The sequence below is a fragment of the Myotis davidii genome, unplaced genomic scaffold (genome assembly GCF_000327345.1).
Source record: "Myotis davidii unplaced genomic scaffold, ASM32734v1 scaffold143, whole genome shotgun sequence".
Taxonomy (NCBI): Eukaryota; Metazoa; Chordata; class Mammalia; order Chiroptera; family Vespertilionidae; genus Myotis; species Myotis davidii.
The window spans coordinates 5,945,768-5,967,107 of NW_006294876.1; the positions used below are offsets into that span (position 1 = coordinate 5,945,768).

Genomic DNA, 21,340 nt, shown 5'->3' on the forward strand with positions numbered 1-21,340 from the left:
TTGCCTCCCTTCCCAGTCAGATGGAACCTCTACACCAGGGGTCCTCAAACTTTTTAAACGGGGCCAGTTCACTGTCCCTCAGACCGTGGGAGGGCCGGACTATAGTTTTAAAAAAAAAAAACTATGAACAAATTCCTATGCACACTGCACACATCTTATTTTGAAGTAAAAAAACAAATGTTTTTGGCGGGCCGTAGTTTGAGGACCCCTGGTTCAAAGCATACAACCGGTGATGAAATTGTTAAAGATTTTGCTTATCTTGGCAAATTAAGCCTGAAATAGACCACTGGAGGCAAAAAGGGCAAAGCTGCAGCTGTCCTACTATGGGCATGTCATCAGAAAGCAGATTTCTTTGGAAAAGATAATAATGCTGGGTAAAATAGAAGGCAGCAGGAAAAAAGAAAGACCGAACATGAGGTGGACAGACTCCATAAAAGAAGCCACAGGCATGAGTCTATAGGAGCCGAGCAGGGCAGGTGAGGACAGGACACTGTGTACATGACTCTATTCATAGGGTCGCTAGGGGTTAGAGCTGACTCAAATGCATGTAACACATGCACATGATTTGGAAAAGGGTAATAAAATAATGTTATGTGGTAAAAAAAAATGGTACCTAAAATGGTACATGCATTATGACTATCACCATGGTTAGAGTATGAAATACACCAAGAGTTTGGCTGTATTAGGGGAGTAGGATGGCCCCCTCCATTCCCCTCTTCTGTCAAGTGGTTTTATTGTTTAGTTTCTGATTTAAAAGTTTTGTTAAATTCAGAATGTTAGTCTCTTACCATTTGGTCCAAGTGATGTTCTCATTGTATTTGCTACAGCCTTTGCTGCCATTATATGAGACTAAATGAAACAGAAAAAAGGCAAATATTCAAGTTACATATGATTTTAATAGTTCAAAGCATACAGCTGATGACTGATCATAAGAACACTTCTCAATGCTAAGTGTGAGTCCAGCCATAAACATACAGCACATGATGGTTTACTGCAGAAACACTCTTCTCTCAAATGGTCTAGCCAACATACAACCTATACAATAAGAGTCATCCTTGCTGTTACCTGCCAAGGGTAGCAATACTGAAAAATGGAAGCTTAAAATCACCTATTTCTATTTCCACACATAATTAGGTCCACTGTCCCTCCATGTCTGGTTTCCTTTCAATTCTTGCTGTTACAACCAAACCCAGATCCATAGCACCCTACAGAAATCCAAGGTCTCGTATCTCACCTTCTATCCTGCAGATTCATCCTACATCCACCTAAGCCATCCATTTCTCCATCAGTCCCCAAACCTTAAACGCCCTCTGCCCCAGGTCTGCTCTCTGTCTGCAGGTCTAAAAGCTTCAGCATGTCAGAGCCTCCCCACTACCAAATCTGAGACCTAGTTTCCTTCCAGTGAGGATTGTCTATGCCTGTTCCCCCAAACATGTCCCCTGACTCCTGGACTATGGCCTTCTCACTAGCTACCAAAAACCAATTTTTTTAAAGCAATTAAAATGCACATGGTTCTGTGAGGCCTTCCTTCCTCGGTTACCCCATCTGGCAGATAACAAGACACAAAGTTCATTAGATTTGTGAAAATGTAATTCTTACAAATATACTTTGACTTACCCTATATAATAAAAGGCTTATATGCAAATTGTCCCTACGGGGGAGAGCTCAACATGCGCTGACCATCAGGAGGTGGCGCTGGCAGTGGAGGCACTGCCAGCCCTGATGAAGAGTGGGACCATGGCGGGATGGTGGAGGAGAGCAGGCGGTGCCAGGCCAAGGCAGGTGCGAAGGGAGGTGTCAGTCCCAAACCTTAAACGCCCTCTGCCCCAACATGCAGGTCTAAAAGCTTCAGCGTTTCAGAGCCTCCCCACTACCAAATCTGAGACCTAGTTTCCTTCCAGTGAGGATTGTCTATGCCTGTTTCCCCAAACATGTACCCTGACTCCTGGACCATGGCCTTCTCACTAGCTACCAAAAACCTGACCAATTTTTTAAAGCAATTAAAATGCACATGGTTCTATGAGGCCTTCCTTCCTTGGTTACCCCATCTGGCAGGTAACAAGACACAAAGTTCATTAGATTTGTGAAAATATAATTCTTACAAATATACTTTGACTTATCCTATATAATAAAAGGCTTATATGCAAATAGACTGAATGGGGGAACAACTGAACAACCAGTCACTATGCCGTGTGCTGACCACCAGAGGCATGCGTGGAACATGGCGGGCATCAGCCGTGGTGGGATGGTGGGGGCCAAGGCAGAAGGGAGGCCCCAGCTGGCAGCTGCTAGGGACCCTACCCGTGCACGAATTTCTTGCACTAGGTCTCTAACGTGTCTATATAATGCAATTTTTAAAGGATAATAATTGTAGGGAGGTAGTCCCTAAAGCAGGGGAAATTTCATTACCCAGGAGACATGTGGCAATCCCTGAAGACATTTTTGATGGTCAAAACTGGGGAAGGGGCCTGGTTGGTGTGGTTCAGTGGTTGAGCATCGACCTCTGAACAGGAGGTCACAGTTCAATTGTGGTCCCTACGGGGGAGACCTCAACATGTGCTGACCATCAGGAGGTGGCGTTGGAAGTGGGCAGCAGTGGAGGCACTGCCAGCCCCGATGAGTGGGACCATGGCGGGATGGTGGAGCAGGAGAGCGGGCGGTGCCAGACCAAGGCAGGTGCGAAGGGAGGCCCCAGCTGGCAGCCGCTAGGGACCTTACCTGTGCATGAATTTCATGCACTAGGCCTCTAGTGTGTCTATATAATGGAATTTTTAAAGGATAATAATTGTAGGGAGGTAGTCCCCACGGAGTAACAGTGGGGCGAGCAAGGGCCCCCGTCTTTGGAAACGAGTTAACTTAAAGTGGATTCTGCGCTCTCCCCCTACAGCGCCGTGCCATTTCCTGCCCAGGTCTTTGCTTTAACTTGCTCCCCTTTTCCAAAATGCTGGCTAGATTTCATTCCCCAGGAGACACGTGGCAATCCCTGAAGACATTTTTGATTGTCAAAACTGGGGAAGGGGCCTGGCTGGTGTGGTTCAGTGGTTGAGCATCGACCTATGAAGAGGAGGTCACAGTTCAATTGTCCATCAGGGTACATGCCTGGGTTGTAGGCTTGATCCCTAGGGAGGTGTGCAAGAGGCAGATGATCAATGATTCTCTCTCATCACTGATGCTTCTATCTCTCCCTTCCTCTTTGAAATAAAAATGTATTTTTTAAAAAATGGGGAGGCGGCTATTACTGGCAGTAGGTAGAGAGAGGTCAGCCAGGGATGATGCTAAACATCCCGCAAAGGACCGTTCCCACCACAACAAATAACCTGGCCCCAAATGTTGCAGTGCCAAGGCTGAGAACCCAAGTCTGGACCCCTGGTTTGGAGTTAGACAGAAGTGGGCTTCAACCAGGGCCCTGTTCTTCACTAGCTCTGTGACCTTCAGCAATTACTTAACTGCTATTTCCAATTCTATAAAATAACACCTTTCTCAGAGTGTGAGGACGACATGAAATAATGAACTTAGTTAGCACAGGGGCAGATGATCAAACACCATGGTCACTCCTGAGGTTATCCCATTGAATTCTCATTCTCTGCTTGACAGAGGCATCTTACCCGCACCGAGAAGAGGTTCAGAAAGGCCGTGTAACTTGTCCTAAGGCAAACCAACAGCCTGTGGAAGAACTGCACTGTTTCTTAATTAAGCAAAAGCCCACCACATTCCGTGAACAGGGACACCCCAGACACGGTGGCGAGGTCTATTCCACACGCTGACGTCTACACGTGGATTACTTCCCTTTACAGGAATCTCTACAGTCAGTGCCCTCTCAAGGCTCCCCTTTTCTCTGCACTTTCAATGTCTGCTCAGGTGACCCGCCCTCACCTGGACTCCTGCGATGGGAGTATTTGACTCCCCTGGCCTCCCTCACTCCCTTCAGTCCGGCCCAAACTCGACTTCCCCAGGTCCAGTTCTCCTCAAGTTCTGACGCTGCTCGGAACCCCTTCCTTCCCACGGAGTAACAGTGGGGCGTGCAAGGGCCCCCGTCTTTGGAAACGAGTGTAACTTAAAGTGGATTGTGCGCTCTCCCCCTACAGCGCCATGCCATTTCCTGCCCAGGTCTTTGCTTTTAACTTGCTCCCCTTTTCCAAAATGCTGGCTCAATCTCACTTAAAACACGACTCCATCCCTGGTCAAAAGCCACCTCTATCAAACCCTCCACCTTGTATCTGCATCCCTCCGGGAACTGGTGAGACTGGTCATACACCGCCTTGTATGTTGGTTCCTGGTGTCCATTTCCAACTATTAAGGGAGCATTTTCTTCCTTAAGGGTCTACATTGAAATTTTTTACGACACTGCCTGCAGAAAAACGCCATGCATAAAAATAATAATAATAAAAAAATTGAAATGCTTTGTAAATGACTACGCCTTTAGGGCTGTTGCAGGCACACTGGCTGAAGATGAGGCCGCAGGGTCTGAGAATGCGTCCAGGTGACCTGAGAACACTTTCTCTGCATCTAACGACGAAAAAAACACGGGGCCGCCAGGCCGCTGGGCTGAAGGGACCAGCGAGACGCGGGCACCCCGCCCGGGATCTAGAGCTGCCCCACCCAGCTCGGAAAGGCGCCTGCAGCTCCCCCTAACCCCTAAGACCTAGACAGGCTCCCTCAAATCCTAGGAGCGGGGTGCGGGGCTGCACACGAGAGGGATCCCCTCGGCCTTTCCCCAGCGCACATGGCAGACCGCTCCTCGGCTGGCGCAGGCGCAGAGACCAGGGTTCGGCCACTTCCTTCATCCCAGCGACCGTGTGTCCCAGTCCCGTTACCTTGAGAGCCTCCAGCCCCATAAGACGAGTCTTGCGGTCCTGATCCTTGATGATGAGGAAAGGGCGCCCATATTCATCGAAGGCGAGAGTCCCGAAGGACGCCATGGTTCTGCAGCTGGGGCGATTTCCCCACAACCGGCGGAGACCACTCCGGAACCCAGAACGCACCTTCCGCTCGCGGGCGGGCTCAACAGCTCGCGCATGCGCAGAGCGGCCTGCGTGAGACTTATTTTTCACTTGAGACTAGTTTCATGCCAGACAGTACTTTCTGGAACCGAAGGCCTTCGGAAATGTCTATCATCTGGGAAGCTGTGGCGGGGGGGGTTCGATGTCACAGACGGGAACTTGGGAACCCATAAGTCGAGAGTAGACAGAAATTAGTAATTTAGTGAAGTTATACAACTGAGAGTTTCTGGTGGTGGACCCCAACAAGGAACTCATTTACTTAGAGCATTTTTTCCCCTTCCTCCCTCCTACCCCGACTTCAAGATGGTATAATCCACTTCCGGGTTTTTTTTTTTTTTTTTTTTTTGCTTCACTGCCGGAAATCTCGCGATGGAAGGAGGAGGAGGAGGTGAGGTTGGCCCGGCATGGCGGGCTCCTTTGGTGCTGGCGTAGATGCAGGCGCGCCGTGGGGCTCATGGTCGGTCGCCGGGGGTCTCCTCCACCCGGCACCGCGGGAGTGGGAGCAGCTGTTGTTGGGTGCACAGTTTTCAATCAGGCCCTCCGTGTCCCTCCTTCCTTCGGGGCCCGCCCGGGAGCCGGGTCTCGGGTCGGGGGCTGCGGGTGCCTTTGCTGGTATCTAGCTGCCAGGAACTGTCCCTCCGCGCCTTAAGGCGAATAAGTCACGCAGTGCTGGGCACGATCTTAATGTGACAGCGGTACTGGGGTCACAGTGTCTGGCTGGGAGTTGCAGCCCTGCCATGTGACTGGCTGTGTCTCTGGGGCAGTGATTTTAATCCGCTCTGTGCCTCAGTTTCCTTGTCTGCAAAAATGGCAGTAACATTGTAGTACCTACCTTACACAGCTGCTACACGGACTCGGGGAGAACAGTGGCTGGATCTTAGCAAGTTCTGTCTGAGTGTTCGGGGGTTTTGTGAAAATGGGCCAGTAACTTGCCCCACGTTACACAACTGGGTAGTAAGCAAAATGGCACAGTCTTGCGCTCAGGGTCCCGCTCTGAAGCCCTGGGCTGCTGCCTCGGAAAGCGCTCTCCTGGCAGCCCTAAGTGGTACCCGGTCCTCTGCATCCCTTACACTGCGTTCTCTTTAGAGCACTGGTCATGACTAAATACACCGAGTGGCCAGATTATTATGACCACCTGACGTTTGTAGGCAAATGAGCTATAATTTCGCGCTGAAGTTGCTCGAGGGCCAGACCATTATAAACGTCTGAGTAGCACAACACACCTAAGTATCGTTGCTGATCAGGTTCATCCTATCGTGTTGATGGCGTATCCCAATGGAGATGGCTTTTTCCAACCAGACACTGCGCCATGCACTGTGCTCGTATTGTGCAGGAGTGGTTTCAAGAACACGAGGGAGACTTTACCTTGCTTAGGTGGCCCCCACAATCACCAGATCTCAATCCAATTGAGCATTTGGGGGACGAAGTTAAAAGAGCCATCAGGCAGCTGGTTCCACAACCATCAAACCTCACAGAACTGGACAGCGCTATTCCTCAGGCAGGGTGTCAGGTTCCTCGCATCGCCTTTCAGCATCTCGAGGAGTCAATGCCAAGAAGAATCGCCGCAGTATTGAAGGCAGAAGGTGGCCCAACGAAGTACTGATGGGGTGGTCATAATAAGCTGGCCACTCAGTGTATGTTACGGACTATTTGTTACGGGGTTCCAGCCTCCCTGCACCCCAACTGCCAAAGAACACGGACTTACCCCTGTTGTATGAGTCCTAGCCTTTATCAGATACTCAGATGCTGAAATGAATGAATGAGCTAGTTATACATGAGTAACCCTCCCTGAAAGTGGAGAACTGGCTTTGTCGCTGGAGGGTTGGCGGTCATTTAACCTCGCCTAATGCGTGGCTCACTTATTCTCAAGACAGTGATGATCCAAGGGCATTGTAGATTTTGGAGTCAGGTCTCAGTTCCCTTTAACTTGGCCAAGACAACATTTTCTTATTCAAAATGGTGAATTCTGCAATTTCTATTTCCTGTTAAAATATTGGGGGAAAAGAGGTTTTTCCTAGTATCATTAGGTGCTGTATAACCGAAGGATACAAATGACATTAAAGCAGTATAAGAAAGACTTCTTAAGGACCAAAAAAGTATGTTAGAGGGACATGAAGTATATGCTATAGTTTTTCAACTGGTATGTAAATGTAAGTATACAGCAGGCCTCAAATACTGTGACATTAAAATATAAACTCCAGTTTAAACACATGTGGCAGGTCACAATTCCCAACAGGCTTGTTCTTTTTTTGTGGCCCTTTCCCTTTTGCTTGAACTTGGGCGAGATCCCTGTCTACCTTTTTTTTGTGTGTGTGTGCATGTAAGTCACTATCTCTACCGTTAAGTGACTCAGATCTGTCCCTGGAAATTTTTTTCACTCATTATCAGAAATCAGTAACTAGGCAAGTATGGGGACATCGAAGTTCATCTCTTTGAGATCTTTACTTTCTTCTTTTTTTAAAAAAATGTTTTATCTCTTTGGCTCATCTGGAGATTGCCATTTTTAAAAAATATTTTTTAATTGATTTTAGATAGGGAGAGGGAGAGAGAAACATCAACAATGGGAGAGAATCATTGATTGACTGCTCCCTGCACGCCCCGCACAGGGATTGAGTCTGCAACCCGGCATGTGCCCTGACTGTGAATTGTGACCTCCCCAGGTCAGTGTTCAGCCACTGAGCCATGCCGGCTGGTTGAATTCTTTACTTTCAAGGACTGATTCCCTCCAAGTGCTCAACAAAAACAGCCAGTGGCCACCATAGCTCTTATCTAATGGAATGGCTGAGTGTAGAAGTCTTTGTCATCTATTTACATCATAGTAAATAATCTTAGGACTAAACATGTTCCATTGAAAGGACCTGAAATTTGTAGAGATGATCTTGATTTTTGTTTTGAATCTTCAGGGACTGTTTTCACTGATAAAAGTAAAAATATTTTTTTGAGTGGAAGTAACAGTGTAGCTGTTGGATTTACACAGTAACTTCAAAAACTCATACAAGTTTCTTTTAAGTTAATAGACTGGTAGGTGTAAAAACTTGTGACAGGAAATTCAGTGAGTTCATCAAGAGATACACTGCTGCCGTTGTTGCCTTTCTTTTTTTATATCTATATATATTTTTATTGATTTTTCACAGAGAGGAAGGGAGAGGGATAGAGAGCCAGAAACATCGATCAGCTGCCTCCTGCACACCTCCTACTGGGGTTGTGCCTGCAACCAAGGTACATGCCCTTGACCCGAGTTGAACCTGGGACCCTTCAGCCCGTAGGCCGACGCTCCATTCACTGAGCCAAACTGCTCAGGGCCGTCGTTGCCTTTCTTAAAGACACAGATAGTGTAGTGACTTTGCTAAAAAACTTTCATCCCAGGGCACAAGAGTAAAACACACGTTTAGCCTGCCGTCAAGGTTGCACATTTGCCTTCCCACGCCATCGGCCACTCCTAGCCAATGGTTTCCCACTCTTATGCCTTAGTTCCGAGGCTTCCTTCTCTTGCTGATATCCTTTTCCCATCAGCCTCATGCACCGCTCAAATTCTGTCTGTCAACATCTTCCAGTTCCATCGTTGGAATCGAGCTTTCCTCCATCTTCCCCTATTTTCCCACAGCATTTTCTACACCTTATAGCATTTCTTAACAACCTGCCTGTGTATGTCTCAACTGGAGCTCTTTATATCTTTTGCTAATTAAATTGAAGGGTACAAATCTACACAGGTGAATTAGAACTTGGGTTGTCTAATTGACTGTCTTCTGGCTTATGCTGACTAGAGAAACTGTCCATTAATGGACAAATGGATAAACAAAATGTAGTCTATACATACAAGGGAAGGGAGTAGGGGGTAGGGCGGGAAGAATTTAACCAAAGATCTTATATACATACTAGAGGCACGGTGCATGGATTCGTGCACCGGTGGGGTCCCTCAGCCTGGCCTGCGGGGATTGGGCCGAAACTGGCAGTCCAACTTACCCCAAGGGGTCCCGGATTGCGAAAGGGTGCAGGCCAGGCCTAGTTTGTCTATAAAAAGGAATAAAGTGCTGATACATGGTAGAACCTAGATGAATCTTAAAAACATGCTAAGTGAAAGAGGCCCATCACAAAAGACCACATACTATATGCTTTCACTCCTATGAAAGCCCAGAATAGGAACTCTAGAGACAGAAAGTAGATTAGTGGTTTCTTAGGGCTAGGGAGTGAGGGGGAGGATAGAGGGGTGGTGATTAAAGGTTAAGGGGTTTCTTGAGGTATTGAAAATGTTCTAAAATTGACTGTGACATATCTATAAATGCATTGAAAATCTTTGAATTGTACACATTAAATTGTATGGTATACTAGTGTCCCCATGCACGGATTCGTGCACATTGAAAGAAAATTAATTAGAAAAAATATTTTAATATCACTATTCACCCTTTCTCTATAATAGAAGTGTCAACTAAATTCATGATCAACAATGACAGATCAAAGAACGCGTGCAATTGGCGCCAGCATGAGCTTTATATGTATGGCACATGCGCAAGTCAACTTAGCCTCTTATAGATATTGAATACACTTGCTTAATTAGACCTGCTTTCTGATGTAGCTAAACTTTTTCCAGCCCAGTGAAGCATCCCAACTTCTCTTTCAGGTAATTGTCAGCAACACAGCAATAACTATCAACACAAAGCAGATTATTATCAGATTATTATTGTAGATCAGCAGGGAGAACAAAGGGTAAAATTTTTAACTACAGCAGTGTTTGACTATATTCTGCACAGTGAGAAAACCTGAAGTCATTTTCAAGGTCCATCATTTCTTACTTCTTTTCAGTCAGGTCAAGTTTCTAAACTTTCTAAATCTCTGTTTTCTGGCTAATAAAAATAAAATAGGATTCTATCGACATTGGCTGCAATTTGGTGAGATGTCACTCTGGGGTGGTGGCGGGGCCTGTGTCCCACTTCGGGGAAGCTGAGTGTTGGTTTGTCAGTGCCAGGTCCACCGTGCTGTTTATTTTTAAATGGCCAGTGTGCATCATGGTAGCTCCTGCATTGAGCGTCTGCCCCCTGGTGGTCAGTGCGTGTCATAGCTACCAGTCGGAGGGAAGGGCAGATACTTAGCCTTTTGTATCTATAGATGAACTATATCTCAAGAAAGTTGTTAAAAATTACTGATCCTCTCTCCCCCATGATGGTATTGAGAATAATAATAGCAGCTACTGCTTGCTCACCACTTACTGCTTGCTCTCAATCTAGGTACACCTCTGGAAACACTTAAAGAAGAAGGTCAGCCAGGATATGTTCTACCTACAAGTCTTGAAGCCAATGGTTTGAAGAAGAAGAGTTGGGGCTTCTTAATTACTGGGATTGTTGGTGGGACACTGGTGGCTGTGTATGCTGTGGCCACTCCATTTATAACACCGGCCCTCCGAAAAATTTGCTTGCCTTTTGTACCCGCAACTACAAAGCAGATCGAAAACGTTGTGAAAATGTTGCAAAGCAGAAGAGGACCTCTGGTGGACATTGGCAGTGGCGACGGTCGGATTGTGAGTTATGCTAAGATGTTTTAAGGTTTGGCGTCAGAATTGTTAATACTTCTCTTTCACATTTATGAGGTTTATGCAAAACTTGCTAAACCTGACATTTTAGTAAAGTGGTCGTTTCATTTTGTGTTTGGCTGAACTATCAAACCCTCCAGCATGAATTTGGAATGTAATTTTCTCAGGTTTAATTTTTTTAAAGGAGAAAGTGCTCTGTAGATATGCCAAGTAAAAAATAACCAATAATTGGTAATTATGAAAGTGCCTGTTAAGAAATGGGCCAATAGAGGTGGCATAACTAGAAGAAACATGGAATTTCACTGTTTTACATTTTGCACTATAAATGTTTGCTTCTACACTTATCTATACTTACATGTGTATAGTTCTTATGGGGTAACATAGAGTTAAAATAACCTCTACTTTTTGAAAGGGAAAGATCAGTCTTTTAGTGACCTCAGTCTCCCCCCTCCACCCTTTCACCCTTCCAACCTCCACCCCCATGGGAAGCTGTTTAACTTACTCAAGGCCACTGATTGGCAAACAGGTGTCCCAAATCAAGTTCCTCCATGGACAATGATGAGCTGAAAAGTGAGGTAGTAGTAGTCAAGGCTGGTATTCTGGAAACATTTAGTGTGGAGACGAGCAGGCCATGGTACTTTCACTAGCCCAGGGGTGGGCAAACTTTTTGACTCGAGGGCCACAATGGGTTCTTAAACTGGACTGGAGGGCCGGAACAAAAGCATGGATGGAGTGTTTGTGTGAACTAATATAAGTTCAAAGTAAACATCATTACATAAAAGGGTACTGTCTTTTTTTTTTTTTTTAGTTTTATTCATTTCAAACGGGCCGGATCTGGCCCACGGGCCGTAGTTTGCCCACGGCTGCACTAGCCCCTGGCCACATAGGCCCTGCAGTTTCATTGTGGTGACCTGGAATAATCAGGAAGAGGTTAGAAAGTGCCTTGTGTTTTTAAGAAATGAGATATATATGTTAATCAGGAGGACATTTTAAAATCCAGATTTGAATGCTTTGCATGTGCGAATAGTATCTTTTTGGTTTCTCAGAAAACGGTCTGTCTTTAAATGGTGTCTTGAACAAAGGAGGTGCCTTTTGATTGGTCTTTTATGATTATAGGCCATAAATAGGAAATATTCATATCATTTTCCCAGGTAAGTTGCTTTTCTTTTTTATTTATTTTTATAATGTATGTATTTTTATTGTTGACAGTATTACAGCTGTCTCACATTTCCCATCCCCCTTTCTACCCCGCTCTGTCCAGCCCCTACCCATTCCTTCAGGTCTTCACCTCCCTATTGTCCGTGTTCACGGGATGTTTTTCTTTTTATCTTGAATAAATACCGGCCTCTTTCTGCAGGTGATAGCAGCAGCAAAGGAAGGATTCACAGCTGTTGGCTATGAATTAAACCCATGGCTAGTTTGGTACTCCAGATACCGTGCATGGCGAGAAGGGGTACAGCACTTGGCCAAATTTTATATTTCAGATTTGTGGAAGGTATGTAAGGCAGAGAGCAGTCCTAGGAAACTCAAACTGAAACTTTCTAATTCATAATTAGTATTGCAAACTGAAAAATCTATAAAAGAAAAAGAAATAAAATACAGGTATACTTTAGCATAATGAAATATGAACACCTTTTAAATGGATAGATTTGCAAATTGACTACTTTAGAGTATAAGCTTAAGATTTAAGATTTTTAAAATCTCATTTGGAAATCTTATAAATTGATACAGGCATTCGCTGATTAATATTGTTCTTGATAAATGAGAGACTTTCGTGTGTGTGTGTGTGTGTGTGTGTATGTTGTGTGTGTGTGTATGTTGTGTGTGTGTGTGTAGAGAGAGAGGCAGAGATAGGTGCAAAGAAAAGAAAGAATTTACCAACCGTGCTGGTATGGACCATCCTGGTCTTCATAAAGTGCAAGATACTTCAAAGTTTATTTGTACTCTAAAAAAATTGCCCTGTAATTTTGCTTTAGGAATGCTCCATAAAATGCTTTTTCTTGAATAAGAATTTTCCTTTGTAATGGTGTCATCAGTAGCCTATAAAAATTTACTTGAGTTTTTGCTTGCATTTTTTATACCATATATACATAAATGATCTCTCGGTAGAGTAAATAAGACTTTTATAGGGCAATAAGAATTTTGACTGGCAAAGCACTTTTCCCTCTAGCTTTTCAACTAAAGACCACTTTATTGCATTTTTTACTTAGTATTTTAGAGAAGAGGATTGGGACTAGAATTTTAAGGATGGTTCAACATAAAAAACCAGTAGTCCGAGATCCCTTGAGTTCTTGCAAAGCTACTTTGGTGTAGAGTAGAGTAGGAAAGTGTGGACCAGGGCCACAGATGGCCCAGGGCCAGCTGGCTCAGCCACCAGCTGGTCATTGGTGAGTCTTTGGTGTTTCTGACGGATGACAGATGACCCCTGCGGCAGGCCCTTCTTGGAGTTGCTGTGAGGATGAGATGACTTATGGGGAAGCATTTGGAAAGCTGATGGATTGAACTAAAATGCACAAACGTGTGCACATGGTATTTTTTCCTTTGTGAAATCTGAAAGGGGCCACTCTGTGAAAACCTATTATTTGGTGAAATGTAAAGTTGCTACTCATCTTGAAACAAAAATTAAGCTGGGTGTTTGGCTTTTAAAAATTAATCTATGAATCGTTCCCTCTCTTTTAGGTTACTTTTTCGCAGTACTCAAATGTCGTTATTTTTGGGGTGCCTCAGATGGTGAGTATGCCCTCTCCTGTCCCTTGTATGTTTGGTTTTAGGTCATGAAGGCCCTTACAGCTGTAACAGACCACCTCTCTATGGCCTGCCCACCCAAATGCAAGATGACTGCCTCCCAGGTAGTCTGAGGGGACACGGGGTTTCAGTTTATTGGTAAAAGGTTAATCATCAAAGATTCAGTGTTATCTTTAAACTCTTGCTTCAGATAAAATCTCAATTATCCATCTAAGCCCTAAAAATTCCAGCCTGAAAACTGCTTTATGAGCGAGCAGTGTCTAATGTGGCTGGAGATTTTCATGGTCGTGCACTTCCATCCAGCTGAAATCACTCGGGAAAGTTAATGGGATGTTCCCTTTGAATTGATCACCCCCCTGATTTTGCACTCAGACGGTTTTCAGGGCAGATGAGCGCTGACTAGTTTCAATTGACCTCAGATGACTGATTCGTTCTGAGCTTTGATTATCTACTTTCCAAAGTGAAAGTACCGCAGCATTGCACTGAAAATGGTCCTAAATTTAGCCTTTGGAAAGATGACCAGAATGGGATGCGTTTGTTGTAATTGTTGGTTTACAGACCATGGAAAGAAATCCCGGTTCACTTTTCAAAGTCTGTAATTGTAGCCATAATAGTCTTGGCGAAATTGGATGTTTCCTGAAATACACTATAAAACTGATAGGTTTTCAGTTAAAAGAACGGGAAAATTTTTTTTCTTTTGGTGTTTTTTTTTTAATTCACATCTTAGTTGTTGTACAAGAAGTTTTAATGCTTAAGAAATTTATCCTCACCACTAGACTCTAGTGCAATGCCATTTTCTTTCTTTCTTTTTTTTTTGCCATTTTCTTTTATTTTTGGAAGTCAATTTAGAAGGGTTTCGTTATATTCTTGAAAGTAACAGAATTCTATATGTTTGTAATTTTCGGTGAGCCTACATATAGCTGAAACCTGGGTGTCTACAGGTTTGTTATAGAAATGAAAAGAGGTAGAAGGGCATGATCCTTGGCCATTAAAAACAAAGCAAACCAAAACTATTCAGGGCCATAGGATTGCTATGGAATTTGATATTTACTAGTTATGATGTTTGGGCAGTCCTTCAGAATAATTAGCATTTGGAGGCAAATATCTTTAATTTGAAATCCAAGCTTTCCAAAAATAGAAATTGGTATGTATTCGGCTTCCACGCAGTGTGGAGAGGCTGGATGATGGCCTGAGATGTGGACTTATGCAGCCACAGCCGCTGTGTCCCTGTGGGGGGCAGCAGTGGCCTTTGGTAGTCACTGTCTCCGCATAACCTGCGGGCTCCGACTCCTTGAGCTTCTCTGACATATTTGAAGTATGGTCAGTTTTTGGAGCTGTTCACCCAGAGGAAATAAGAGGCCTATTATTTTGATGGATGCTTCTGCAATTATTGTCCTTTCTTCTGTACACAGAGACATTCTTAAGTAAGGAACTTGTAGTATTGCACTGTTGCCATGAAAATTGGGAGCAGCTGAAATGCAGGCAGCACCCACACTCCTGGAATGGCAGACTCAGCCACCTAGCAGGTTCTCATGCAGGTGGGTCAGTCACAGGTGCCGAGGGCCCAGGTGGCATCTGTTGGCCTGGAGGCCCAGTTTCAGGAGTGGAGGGCCCTGCTTTCTGCCATTATCAAACTTTGCTTACGTGGAGGATGTGAGCGGGGAGGGAGAGCGCTGGCTGGGGATCCAGGGGCCAGGTCTGCCCTCAGTGAGATGAGTCCTGTGAGTCCTGAAAAGTCCTTTTATCTATCTGGGCCTTATCATTCACTCTTCTATTAAAATGCATTTCCCTTCCCTGAGCACTGGTCAGTATTCTGGTCATGCCCTGGTAGCTCGACATAGCCAGTGTGGCATGAAATGTTTCCCGGGACAGCTGAAGCACACATAGGTCATGAGAGAGCCAGGAGGACCCTTAGGGAACTTCAGAAGTAGAAACCCTAGCGTTATAAATCCTAACCTTGCTTCTGATAGCGGATTGATTATTCCCAACAGCTCTTTGCAGTTGTAGCTCGAAATTAGCGGTGCCCTAACATTTCAACACTGGTGTGTGTCTGAATTATGGGAGTGGGGAATCCCACTGGACCTGGTAAATCCTGTAGTAGGTTGTAAATTCCCACATTTAAGACTAGCTTATCCACCAAGAGAATCTTTTGAAAATGTGGAACAGTTCATGTGTGTCATTGTTTAAAACCCTTCTGTGGCTTCCTGCTGCTTAAAAGCGGTGAGGATAAGGCCTAAACCCTCCGCATGGCCCCGAGGCCTGGCTTGGAGTGGCCCCTGCTTCCCTCAGCTGCCTGTGCCAAGCCCCTGTTTTCCTCTTGGGCACTGGGCTTTGCTGTGTGTGTGGCTGTGTCCTTCCTCTGATTCCAGTCCCCCAGCTCAGGGCCTAGTTGGTGAACACCTGTTGACCACTCATAGTCCAGTGGCTTTTCCACTGAGAATGGTCCCTGATCGCTTCATGGCACAAGCTCCAATGCCCTCTGTTTTTCACTCGTACAGTGCCTGTTCCCCTCTCCTTACGTGAGTCATTGCACATTTCCTGTGTGATGTTGTTGGCAGCGTTTGCAGTGGGCACTGTACTACCAGCTCGAGACTGAAGGCTGGCCTGTTCTGCTGTTGGACCTCCAGCATGGCAGCACCCAGCAGAGGGTAATCACCCCACCGGAAGTATTTGTTAAGTGAATGAATAAATATGGTATAAATGCCCATTAAGTACACTTCCTCCAGTGGGCTATTCAATTTCATAACTTCAAAGAATGACTAATTTAATTTTAGTTGTGAATCCTGTTTTGAATTGATGAATGAAAATATCACCATGTTCTGATGAAGAAAAATCATTCATGATTGAATTATTTATTCTTCATTCATTCATTTGACCAGTATTTATTCAGGGCCCACTTGGAATACCTTAGTGAATAAAGGAGAAACACATCCCTGCCCCAGGTGCTAATATGCTAGTGGGGAGGCAGAGATTGGGATGCTTATATAAAATATATTGAGCAAGAGAGGGGATATGTGCTGTGGGGCAAGCTAAAGCAGGAGAGGGATGGGGCAGAGACAGTGTTCCTGAAAAGGGATATTGGAGGTGAGGGTGGGAGCTGTGTGTCTGTCCGGAAGAAGGGAATAGCATTTCAAACAGGAACAGCCACTTTAAGGAAGCTGGGGTGTGTGTGCCTGTTGGGTTCCAGGAGCTTCAGGGAGGCGGGTGTGGCAGGGGCAGGGTGAGTGAGGGGAGCTGGGGAGAGGTGAGGTCAGAAAAAGTAGAGCTGGGATGGGAAGGACCCTGGGCCCTTGTAAGGCAGTAGCGGTCGTGGGTTTGAGCAGAGGCATGGAGGATCGAAATGGACTGGGGCTGAAAAGGATCACAGGCTGCCCTGGGTGAGAAAGAGCAGTCAAGGTCGGCTCCCAGGTGTTTGGCCTGATCAACTGGAAGTTGCCATTAGTGAGCTGGGAAAAGTGCAGGAGGAGTGGCTTGGAAGATCAGGAATTCCGGTGGCATGTGACGTGTGAGATGTGTGTGGGAATTTCAGGTTGGTAGTGGTGGATAGAGGCGTCCGGGGCTCAGGAGAGAGGGCTGGAGGTCAGGCTTTTAGGCACCAGTGCCCAGAGGGAGTTGAAACAGAGGAGTGGCTGAGATCACTCATGAAGGGGAAGAGCCATCCAAGGCCTGATCCCTGGCCTCTGACTGATGAGGGCACTCAGCAAAGGACTGGAGAGGAGGGGCTGGGAGGTTGGAAGTGAGGGTGGGCAGGGCTGTTACCTGGAAGGCAAGTGAAGCCAGTGCCTTAGGGAAGAGGGGTGATGAAGGGGGCTCCTAGCTGCCTGTGGCCATGCTAATTTGTCTGATATGCCTTTGCGCTGGTTTCAATTTATGTTTAAAGTTTTGAAGATGTAATTAGAAGAGAATATGATGAGTTCGTGTCACTTTGAAACCTATAATTGTATGAATAAGTTTGAATTCCATTAGACATACATGACATATCACAGCTTCTCTTTGTGTGTGATATCAAGACCCTGATTTGTTGCATATTTATGTGTAATTTAGTCAGTTAATTTCTTATGATTGAAATAGCTCCCTTTCATTTTCAGGTTTATCTTGACTTAGCATATGACATTTGGAAATAAAAGAGAAAAGAATAATGATAATGTGAATACATTTACAATTATCCTTTTTATGAACAAAATTACCATAAGAAACCCCTGATATTTTGGAAAAGATTCTTTGCTTATTTAATTTTTCCCTCAAGGAACAAAACTTTTTTTTTTTTATATAAACTCATCTTTTCCTGGCTGTTAAAAGAATAGAAATATTTCATCCTTAATGGAACTTATTCTTTGTTATCTTGGTATTGATGCTAATGAAGAATTACATTCTGGCTCACGTAGCCATACTAGTACATCATGTCGAGGAGTTTTTCCAAGCTACTTCTTAAAGGTATAAAACCTTCATAGAAGTACTGTCAATTTTTTTGTCTTTACTTACTTTAGAACTTGATTTCTAAATACCATTTCCCACTCAGAGGAACCAGGAATGTTTGAGAAATGGCTGATCCCAGGGCTGAGGAAGGGAAGATACAAAAGGCCAGGGCTCAGCACATTTTTGTTGAGCCCGAATGTAAGGAAGTGCTCAAGATATTTGATGGGGGCATGTCCAAAGGAAAGAGCAGCCAACCTGGGATGATTTGAGCACTAGCATAAATGGGACGGCAGTGGATTATCACCCATTGAATGAAGTAATCTGGTTCATCCTACAGTGATAGCCAGCTAGGTAGAAAGAGAGAAGGGAAAGCTGTTTCTTGCAGTAGAAAGTACAATTTCATCTAGAATAAATGATGGGATTAGCAAATCCATACTTTGCAACCATTATAGCAAACATTGACTCAGGCCAGAATCATCAGTGAATAGTACATCTAGTGGGGGGTCAGCCTGATGAATAATAGGGTATGTACGTCCACTCAAGGTAGTTCCCCACAAATTATTCATTATAAAGAAAAAATGGTGACCACACTCTGGAGACACCAGATACCATCTCAACTGAGTGGTGACCACCACCCTCAAAGCAGGAGGACGCCATGGGCATCTCATCTGACTGTGGGGCCCTGAGATGTTCACAGCCCCACTTATGGGTCATTGCCAAGGACTCCCAGGCTGAGTCATCACGAACAAACATCAGAGGAACTTGGAGGCCCTGGGAAAAAAACTGGCCCATGTTGTAAAGCAGGGGTCCTCAAACTACGGCCCGCGGGCCACATGCAAATACAGATATTGTATTTATTCCCGTTTTGTTTTTTTACTTCAAAATAAGATATGTGCAGTGTGCATAGGAATTTGTTCATAGTTTTTTTAAAAACTATAGTCCGGCCCTCCAATGGTCTGAGGGACAGTGAACTGGCCCCCTGTTTAAAAAGTTTGAGGACCCCTGGTGTAAAGGATGTTATTGTCATGAGACACAAAGAAACATGGAGGGGCTGATCAGATTAAAAGAGACAAGGAGCCCTAGCCGGTTTGGCTCAGTGGATAGAGTGTTGGCCTGTGGACTGAAGGGTCCCAGGTTCAATTCTGGTCAAGGGCACATGCCCAGGTTGCAGGCTTGATCCCCAGTAGGGGGCGTGCAGGAGGGAGCCGATCAATTATTCTCTCATCATTGATGTTTCTCTCTGAAATCAATAAAAATATATTTAAATAAATAAAAGAGACAAAGAAACATTACAGCTAAATGCAATGTGGAATCCCAAACTGGGGGAAAGTCCAAGTTGAGACATTTGACAAAATTGGAATGTTACTATTGGAATTATTTTATTGGAATATAATGCTAAATTTTCTGAATGTGGTACCTATGCCGGGGGGTATTTTTTAGAAAATATTTTCTTAGAAAACGTACTATCCTGTGTAATAAAAGCCTAATATGCAAATTGTCCCCTCGACCACGAGTTTGACCACTCACGATAATGTGCACCGACCATTGGTGTGGTGCGGAATATGGTGGGCGTCAGCAATGCGCTGTGACCTCTCACTGGCTACCTGGGGGCAAGGGTGATGGGGACAAAGGTACAGTGAAAATGTGGGGTGTCTGCTGGGCTCGCTGTCACTTCCCCTGCTACCCTCCCCTGGGATGCCAGGGCTTGTGCCGGGAAGCTCCTGTGCTCAGGTGCCAGGCGCCCTGCACCCATGTGGTGTCTTCTGGTGAGCTGGGCCACAGCTGCCGGGACCGCAGGGGCCGGTTGGGTTCCCCGTGGCTTCATGCAGGAGCTGGTCAGTGAGGCTGACTGGGAGAGAGTGCACTGCCTGCCCGGCTTCGTGCGGCACCGCTGGGCAGCCCAGAGGCCCACGCTGCACCCCAGCCTGTGGTGTCCGGCTGCGCTCACCGCATCTCTGCGTGGGAACTCGGGCGCTGTGACTCAGGTGGAGGCGGGGCGTGTGGGGGCCCCCGGGACCCAGGTGCTGCCTAGGGCCCAGAGGTCAGCTGGAACCTGCCCTTCCAAGCCAGATGCTCATGCTTCGATGGCTGGCCAGGCCTAGGGATCTCATCTGTGCATGAATTTTGTGCTTTGGGCCTCTAGTCAAGGAATAAAGGAACATGTTGTATGCAACCTATTCTCCAATTAGAAAACATGTTTATGGAGAGGGGAAGAGGGCAAATCTGGTAAAGCAAATGTGACAAATTTTTCTTGCAACTTCTCTGTAAATTTGAAATTATTTCAAAATAAAAAGGAGAGTGAAAAAATATTCTCAGGAGGTGAAGGTGGTCATCTGTTTTTAGGACCTAAAGATAAACTTTAAGTGATTGCTAATTTGCTGATATAATTACAATGTTATTATTTTTAGCAAACAGTAAAATGCTTTCTCTGCAGGTAGATTGGCAGTACCGTAAGATGAAAAGAGAATTTTACAGTTTATTTGTTATGTTGACTATCAAAAAATCAATTATCAGTATATTTTTAAAACTATAAGATGTTATATTTCAAGTTGGTAGAGTATGTATTTTTATAGTCTTATTCTATATTTCCTTGAATCTAGATGCTATTGATTTTAAGATGCATTTTTGCTATTGAGAAAGAAAAAATATTGCCAATTATAATTCTAAGACAATGTCAATGGTAAGTTGTTAAAAATGTGGAAAAATATGTTAAATAGTTGAGACAGAGTAGATTGAAATGTTTAGATAAATAATTTAAATCTGCTTCTCATTTTAATGATTGCCACATCGTGATTTTAGTTAGAAAACGAGAAATGTATGATACATATCTGCTGAAAATGACATATTTCATAATTGATACTAGAAGATGTCTTTATAACTGTTGTCAATGCGACTTCTGTTTTTTGATGGATTGTTTGATAATGTACTTCTGCCCTGAAGTGGTCTTTATTGCAATTAGAAGTTTTTGCACAGGTATTTTCAGGGACTCAGATACAGAAGGACATTTGAGAATCTATAGTGACTGCCGTTCTCCACAGATGCTGCAGTTGGAGAAGAAACTTGAGCTTGAACTTGAGAGTGATGCTAGAGTCATCGCTTGCCGGTTCCCTTTCCCACACTGGACCCCGGCCCAGGTCACCGGAGAGGGGATAGACACTGTGTGGGTTTATGACATGAGTATGTTTAAAGGGAGTGAGAAGAGGCCCTGAAGATGGATGCATTTCCAGTCGGTCATTTGAATATAAAATTTATTGAGAGTCTTTTTCTGTAGTGTTGGTGGTCTTTGATTTTATAGAGACTTATAGCTGTGTGTTTAGCGAAGAGTATATTTTTGTTTGGCATGGCATGAGAAATTATTGTTACTTCCCTTACTTTTTGGAGAAAACAAACAAGAATAGCAGGTAGATTTAAAGTTCCCTTTCATGGTATATTTTAAAAAATGTGCTTATAGCTTTTCATGCACTTAGATGTGTGAAAATATGGATAAGTGATAGATGTTCACGGGTGGGAAAGATGTGGATAGCTCTTCACATGATAAAGAATATGATTTAATGCCACAGATGAGAGAAAACAATTTTAAAGAGGTATGTATTAGTAAATGTTTGCAGTTTCCTATAACTTTACTCATACTCAAGATTTGTCTTTCTTCTTTATA

The 21,340-nt window shown here is 44.6% G+C and overlaps 2 protein-coding genes across 3 annotated transcripts in view; one reads left to right on the forward strand and one right to left on the reverse strand.

Moving 5' to 3' along the window:
- The window catches only part of CCT5 (chaperonin containing TCP1 subunit 5), a 15,986-nt gene extending 10,985 nt beyond the window's left edge, over positions 1-5,001 (reverse strand). The window contains exons 1-2 of the mRNA XM_006769457.2: positions 4,815-5,001; positions 789-849 (exon numbers count right to left, since the gene is read on the reverse strand). Coding sequence (XP_006769520.1) covers positions 789-849; positions 4,815-4,919 — 166 coding nt within the window. The 5' untranslated portion in view covers positions 4,920-5,001. The remainder of the gene's footprint in view (positions 1-788; positions 850-4,814) is intronic.
- Positions 5,002-5,361: 360 nt separating this feature from the next.
- FAM173B (family with sequence similarity 173 member B) lies at positions 5,362-20,947 on the forward strand. 2 transcript variants are annotated; one of them, XM_006769463.2, is made up of 5 exons: positions 5,362-5,388; positions 10,223-10,512; positions 11,882-12,019; positions 13,204-13,254; positions 20,724-20,947. In XM_006769463.2, exons 1-5 carry the CDS (start codon positions 5,370-5,372, stop codon positions 20,892-20,894), a joined length of 669 nt encoding a protein of 222 aa, XP_006769526.2. In that variant the 5' UTR covers positions 5,362-5,369; the 3' UTR covers positions 20,895-20,947. The 2 variants fall into 2 exon arrangements, with proteins under 2 accessions (XP_006769526.2, XP_015423141.1); XM_015567655.1 differs by having other exon boundaries at positions 11,882-11,973; positions 13,202-13,254; positions 20,724-20,749.
- The last annotated feature ends 393 nt before the right edge of the window (positions 20,948-21,340 follow it).

Bases quoted from the DNA above. Each gene is read 5' to 3' on its own strand.
- FAM173B (XM_006769463.2), top strand. The intron at 12,020-13,203 runs GTATGTAAGGCA...CCTCTCTTTTAG, and splicing joins ATATTTCAGATTTGTGGAAG to GTTACTTTTTCGCAGTACTC. The intron at 13,255-20,723 runs GTGAGTATGCCC...CGTTCTCCACAG, and splicing joins TTTTTGGGGTGCCTCAGATG to ATGCTGCAGTTGGAGAAGAA.